This window comes from Salvelinus sp. IW2-2015, unplaced genomic scaffold (genome assembly GCF_002910315.2).
Source record: "Salvelinus sp. IW2-2015 unplaced genomic scaffold, ASM291031v2 Un_scaffold2929, whole genome shotgun sequence".
NCBI lineage: Eukaryota > Metazoa > Chordata > Actinopteri > Salmoniformes > Salmonidae > Salvelinus > Salvelinus sp. IW2-2015.
In genome coordinates this window covers 55,088-62,587 of record NW_019944225.1, presented here as the reverse complement: position 1 = coordinate 62,587, position 7,500 = coordinate 55,088, and the positions used below count along the sequence as shown (strand labels likewise).

The 7,500-nt window shown below is 33.5% G+C and overlaps 1 protein-coding gene across 1 annotated transcript in view; it reads right to left on the bottom strand.

Annotated features, from left to right (window-relative positions):
• LOC112075006 (uncharacterized) overlaps window positions 1-7,500 on the bottom strand; it is a gene marked incomplete at its 3' end in the record, with an annotated part of 24,556 nt that overhangs the window by 15,830 nt on the left and 1,226 nt on the right. The window contains exons 3-4 of the mRNA XM_070440737.1: window positions 1,725-1,814; window positions 674-726 (exon numbers count right to left, since the gene is read on the bottom strand). Of these exons, the coding sequence (XP_070296838.1) occupies window positions 674-726; window positions 1,725-1,814 (143 nt within the window). The remainder of the gene's footprint in view (window positions 1-673; window positions 727-1,724; window positions 1,815-7,500) is intronic.

Here is a 7,500-nt window from a genome sequence, read left to right as displayed (position 1 = left end):
CTCATTATGGACCACCACCTGCCCTGCCTACCAGCCTACCAGGCTATAATCAGACCTCATTATGGACCAACCACCTGCCTGTCTACCAGCCTACCAGGCTATTAATCAGACCTCATTATGGACACCACCTGCCCTGCCTACCAGCCTACCAGGCTATAATCAGACCTCATTATGGACCAACCACCTGCCCTGCCTACCAGCCTACCAGGCTATAATCAGACCTCATTATGGACCAACCACCTGCCCTGCCTACCAGCCTACCAGGCTATAATCAGACCTCATTATGGACCAACCACCTGCCCTGCTACCAGCCTACCAGGCTATAATCAGACCTCATTATGGACCAACACCTGCCTGCCTACCAGCCTACCAGGCTATAATCAGACCTCATTATGGACCAACCACCTGCCCTGTCTACCAGCCTACCAGGCTATAATCAGACCTCATTATGGACCAACCACCTGCCCTGCCTACCAGCCTACCAGGCTATAATCAGACCTCATTATGGACCAACCACCTGCCCTGCCTACCAGCCTACCAGGCTATAATCAGACCTCATTATGGACCAACCACCTGCTTAACCTCTTCAATTCTCCTCTGGAGCCTCTAAAATGTTGCTCCGAGTCTCTGTGCGGCTGAAGCGATGCGTAACCATGGTAACGTCAATACTTACGTTGGGACCTTGGCACCCTGTGGTCCTTCGCCTCCCTTCAAACCAGCTGGACCCTGGAAGGAGAGAACGAAGAGGAGGGGAGGGTTAGAACTTTTAACCATGTGTGTCTGGAAGACAGAAAGAAAGGTGTTGCTGGGCATATGCATACATGAGTATGTTGTGATGTGTGTGTGTGTGTGTGTGTGTGTGTGTGTGTGTGTGTGTGTGTGTGTGTGTGTGTGGTGTGTGTGTGGTGTGTGTGTGTGTGTGTGTGTGTCTGTGTGTGTGTGTGTGTGTGTGTGTGTGTGTGTGTGTGTGTGTGTGTGTGTGTGTGTGTGTGTGTGTGTGTGTGTATTAATCTTGATTCTGCCACGGTGTGTTATATCCTGGAAGAACCCTCTCAACTGGGCACCAAAATTGTATAAAACAAAAAAAGCATTTGCTCTAGTGTTTTTGCTGAGTAAAATGTACGAGTCTGATGTTAATGATAATGCAGAGGATTTTCCTGAGGTTGTTGTTGACGCATATCCCACAGTAGTTATTTGTCTCCACTCTTGTGGATTGGGAGGGGGGTGGGGGGGATCAGTCCTTGGTTCCAAATATTGGGGAAGATGCCAGAGCCAAGGATGATGTTAAAGAGTTTAAGTATAGCCAATTGGAATTTATGGTCTGTATATATTATCATTTCATTGAGGATACCATCAACACCACAGGCCTTTTTGATTCTAAGATTTGTATTTGATCATGTATATGTTTTTGCTGTTTGTTCTTTGTTATAGAGCCAAATAGATTGGAGAAGKKGTTTACCCATAAATCTCWRTTTTGGATAGATAACTCTTTGTGTTGTTGTTTGTTTAGCTGAGYTGATTTGTGACGTGCTGTTCCTTCTATTGCCGTAGTGTATTTCTGTATTGTTTTAGTGATTCACCATAGTTTTTCTGGGTATTCTGTTTTTGGTTGGATAGGTGTGTGTGTGTGTGTGTTGTGTGTGTGTGTGTGTGTTGTGTGTGTGTTGTGTGTGTGATAGCTGTTTGGAGCTGGGTGTATCTGTAGGGTGGGAGCTCTGTCTTACGTTAGCCCCAGGAAGACCTCTCTGCCCTGGGAAGCCCCTGAGTCCGGCCGGGCCAACCTTTCCAGATGTACCCATAGGACCTGGGTCACCCTGGAGGAGAGATRGGARAAACAGGTGAGACAGAATACAAGGTCATATCATGAAATACCGTAGTCTGTCAATTAGCTGTAGGTGCAGCATTGTCTGTATGTATTAATACTGTATCTACATTGTCTGTATGTATTATACTGTTTCTACATGTATTATACTGTATCTGCATTGTCTGTATGTATTATACTGTATCTGTATTGTCCGTATGTATTATCTGTATCTGTATTGTCTGTATGTATTATACTGTATCTACATTGTCTGTATGTATATACTGTATCTACATTGTCTGTATGTAATTATACTGTATCTGTATTGTCTGTATGTATTATACTGTATCTACATTGTCTGTATATGTATTATACTGTATCTGTATTGTCTGTATGTATTATACTGTATCTCACATTGTTCTGTATGTATTATACTGTATCTACATTGTCCTGTATGTATTATACTGTATCTGTATGTATTATACTTGTATCTGCATTGTCTGTATGTATTATACTGTATCTGTATGTATTATACTGTATCTGCATTGTCTGTATGTTATTATCTGTATCTTGCATGTCTGTATGTATTATACTGTATTATTTGTCTGTATGTATTATACTGTAATCTGTATGTATTATACTGTATCTGTATTGTCTGTATGTATTATACTGTATCTACATTGTCTGTATGTATTATACTGTATCTGTATTGTCTGTATGTATTATACTGTATCTGTATTGTCTGTATGTATTATAACTGTATCTACATTGTCTGTATGTATTATACTGTATCTGTAATTGTCTGTATGTAATTATACTGTATCTACATTTTCTGTATGTATTATACTGTATCTGTATTGTCTGTATGTATTATACTGTATCTGTATTGTCTGTATGTATTATACTGTACTGCATTGTCTGTTATTATTTATACTGTATCTACATTGTCTGTATGTATTATACTGTATCTTGCATGTATTATACTGTATCTGCATTGTCTGTATGTATTATACTGTATCTGTATTGTCCGTATGTATTATACTGTATCTGCATTGTCTGTATGTATTATACTGTATCTACATTGTCTGTATGTATTATACTGTATCTGTATTGTCTGTATGTATTATACTGTATCTGTATTGTCTGTATGTTAATGCAGGTGCTTCTACCACTGCATTACTAGCTGTTTGGGGTTTTAGGCTGGGTGTCTGTACAGCACTTCGAGATATTAGCTGATGTACGAAGGGCTATATAAAATAAAATTGATTGAATTGATTGATTGATGTATTAACTATGTATCTACATTGTCTGTATGTATTATACTGTATCTGTATGTATTATACTGTATCTGCATGTATTATACTGTATCTGTATTGTCTGTATGTATTATACTGTATCTGTATTGTCCTGCATGTATTATACTGTATCTACATTGTCTGTATGTATTATACTGTATCTGCATTGTCTGTATGTATTATACTGTATCTGTATGTATTATCTGTATCTTATTGTCTGTATGTATTAATACTGTATCTGCATTGTCTGTATGTATTATATGTATCTGTATGTATTATTACTGTATCTGCATGTCTGTGTATATATCTGTATCTACATTGTCTGTATGTATTATTACTGTATCTGTATGTATTATACTGTATCTGTATTGTCTGTATGTATTATACTGTATCTGCGTGTCTGTATTTATTATACTGTAATCTGCATTGTCTGTATGTATTATACTGTATCGCTGCTTGTCTGTATGTATTATAATGTATCTACATTGTCTGTATGTATTATACTGTATCTGCATGTATTATACTGTATCTCCATTGGTCTGTATGTATTATACTGTATCTACATTGTCTGTATGTATTATACTGTATCTGCATTGTCTGTATGTATTATACTGTATCTACATTGTCTGCATGTTTATACTGTATCTGTATTGTCTGTATGTATTAATCTGTATCTGCATGTATTATACTGTATCTGTATGTATTATACTGTATCTACATTGTCTGTATGTATATACTGTATCTGCATTGTTCGTATTATTACTGTATCTGTATTGTCTGTATGTATTACTGTATCTGCATTGTCTGTATGTATTATACTGTATCTGTATGTATTATACTGTTATTCATTGTCTGCAATGTATTATACTGTATCTGTATGTATTATTACTGTATCTGCTTTGTCTGTATGTATTATACTATTCTGTAATTGTCCTGTCATGTATTATACTGTATCTACATTGTCTGCAACTGTATTATTACTGTTAATCTGTATGTTTATTATACTGTATCTGCTTTGTCTGTATGGTATTATACTGTATCTGTATTGTCTGTATGTATTATAATGTATCTGCATTGTCTGTATGTATTATACTGTATCTGCATTGTTTTGTATGTATTATACAATGTATCTGTATTGTCTGCATGTATTATACTGTATCTGCATTGTCTGCATTGTATTATACTGTATCATGATTGTCTAGTATGTATTATACTGTATCTACATTGTCTGTATGTATTATACTGTATCTGCATTGTCTGTATGTATTATACTGTATTGTATGTATTATACTTGTATCTGTATTGTCTGTATGTATTATTACTGATCTGTATTGTCTGTATGTATTATACTGTATCTCATTGTCTGTATGTATTATACTGTATCTGTATTTGTCTGTATGTATTATACTGTATCTGCATGTATTATACTGTATCTGCATGTATTATACTGTATCTACATTGTCTGTATGTATTATACTGTATCTGTATTGTCTGTGTATTATACTGTATCTGCATGTATTATATCTGTATCTGTATGTATATTATACTGTATCTGTATTGTCTGTATGTATTATACTGTATCTGCATGTATTATACTGTATCTGTAGTATTATATCTGTATCTACATTGTCTGTATGTATTATACTGTATCTGTTATTGTCTGTATGTATTATACTGTATCTGCATGTATTATACTGTATCTATTGTCTGTATGTATTATACGTGGTATCTGTATTGTCGTTATGTATTATATCGTATCTGCATGTATTTACTGTATCTGTATGTATTATACTGTATCTGTATTGTCTGTATGTATTATACTGTATCTACATTGTCTGCATGTATTATACTGTATCTGCATGTATTATACTGTATCTGTATTGTCTGTATGTATTATACTGTATCTACATGTATTATACTGTATCTGTATGGTATTATACTGTATCTGCATTGTCTGTATGTATTATACTGTATCTGCATGTATTATACTGTATCTGTATTGTCTGTATGTATTATACTGTATCTACATTGTCTGCTATGTATTATACTGTATCTGTATGTATTATACTGTATCTGTATTGTCTGTATGTATTATACTGTATCTGATTGTCTGTATGTATTATACTGTATCTACATTGTCTTGTATGTATTATACGTTTATCTACATTGTCTGTATGTATTATACTGTATCTACATTGTCTGTATGTATTATACTGTATCTGCTATTGTCCTGTATGTATTATACTGTATCTGTATTGTCTGTATGTATTATACTGTATCTGTATTGTCTGTTGTATTATTTTACTGTATCTGTATTGTCTGTATGTATTATACTGTATCTAGCTTGTCTGTATGTATTATACTGTATCTGCTGTATTATACTGTATCTGTATTGTCTGTATGATTATACGTATCTGCTTGTCTGTATGTATTATACTGTATCTGTATTGTCTGTATGTATTATACTGTATCTATTGTCTGTATGTATTATACTGTATCTGCATTGTCTGTATGTATTATACTGTATCTGCATTGTCTGTATGTATTATAATGTATCTACTTGTCTGCATGTATTATACTGTATCTGCATGTATTATACTGTATCTGTATTGTCTGTATGTATTATACTGTATCTGTATGTATTATACTGTATCTGTATTGTCTGTATGTATTATACTGTATCTGCATGTATTATACTGTTCTGTATTGTCTGTATGTATTATACTGTATCTGCATGTATTATACTGTATCTGTATTGTCTGTATGTATTATACTGTATCTGTATTGTCTGTATGTATTATACTGTATCTACATTGTCTGTATGTATTATACTGTATCTGTATTGTCTGTATGTATTATACTGTATCTACATTGTTCTGTATGTATTATACTGTATCTGTATTGTCTGTATGTATTATACTGTATCTGTATTGTCTGTATGTATTACTGTATCTGCATTGTCTTATGTATTATACTGTATCTACATTGTCTGTATGTAATTTGTATCTGCATGTATTATACTGTATCTGCATTGTCTGTATGTATTATACTGTATCTGTATTGTCCGTATGTATTATACTGTATCTGCATTGTCTATGTAATATCATGTATTACATGTCTGATGTATTATACTGTATCTGTATTGTCTGTATGTATTATACTGTATCTGTATTGTCTGTATGTAATGCAGGTGCTTCTAGACCTGCATTACTAGCTGTTTGGGTTTTAGGCTGGGTGTCTGTACAGCACTTCGAGATATTAGCTGATGTACGAAGGCTATATAAAATAAATTGATTGATTGATTGATTGATATTATACTGTATCTACATGTCTGTATGTATACTGTATCTGTATGTATTATACTGTATCTGCATGTATTATACTGTATCTGTATTGTCTGTATGTATTATACGTATCTGTATTGTCTATGTATTATACTGTATCTACATTGTCTGTATGTATTATACTGTATCTGCATTGTCTGTATGTATTATACTGTATCTGTATGTATTATACTGTATCTGTATTGTCTGTATGTATTATACTGTATCGCATGCTGTTGTATTATACTGTATCTGTATGTATTAATATTCTGATTGTCTGTATGTTATACTGTATCTAATTGTCTGTATTATTATACTGTATCTGTATGTATTATACTGTATCTGTAATTGTCTGTATGTATTATACTGTATCTGCTGTGCTGTTTTATTATACTGTATCTGCATTGTCTGTATGTATTATACTGTATCTGCATTGTCTGTATGTATTATATGTATCTACATTGTCTGTATGTATTATACTGTATCTGCATGTATTATACTGTATCTCATTGTCTGTATGTATTATACTGTATCTACATTGTCTGTATGTATTATACTGTATCTGCATTGTCTGTATGTATTATACTGTATCTACATTGTCTGCATGTATTATACGTATCTGTATTGTCTGTAATGTATTATCTGTATCTGCATGTATTTACTGTATCTGTATTGTATTAAAAATAAAAATAAATACTGTATTACATTGTCTGTATGTATTATACTGTATCTGCATTGTTCGTATGTATTATACTGTATCTGTATTGTCTGTATGTATATACTGTATCTGCATTGTCTGTATGTATTATACTGTATCTTGTATGGTATTATACTGTATCTACATTGTCTGCATATGTATTATACTGTATCTGTATGTATTACTGTATCTGCTTTGTCTGTATGTATTACACTGTATCTGTATTGTCTGTATGTATTATACTGTATCTACATTGTCTGCATGTATTATACTGTATCTGTATGTATTATACTGTATCTGCTTGTTGTATGTATTATACTGTATCTGTATTGTCTGTATGTATTATATGTATCTGCATTGTCTGTATGTTTATACGTATGCATT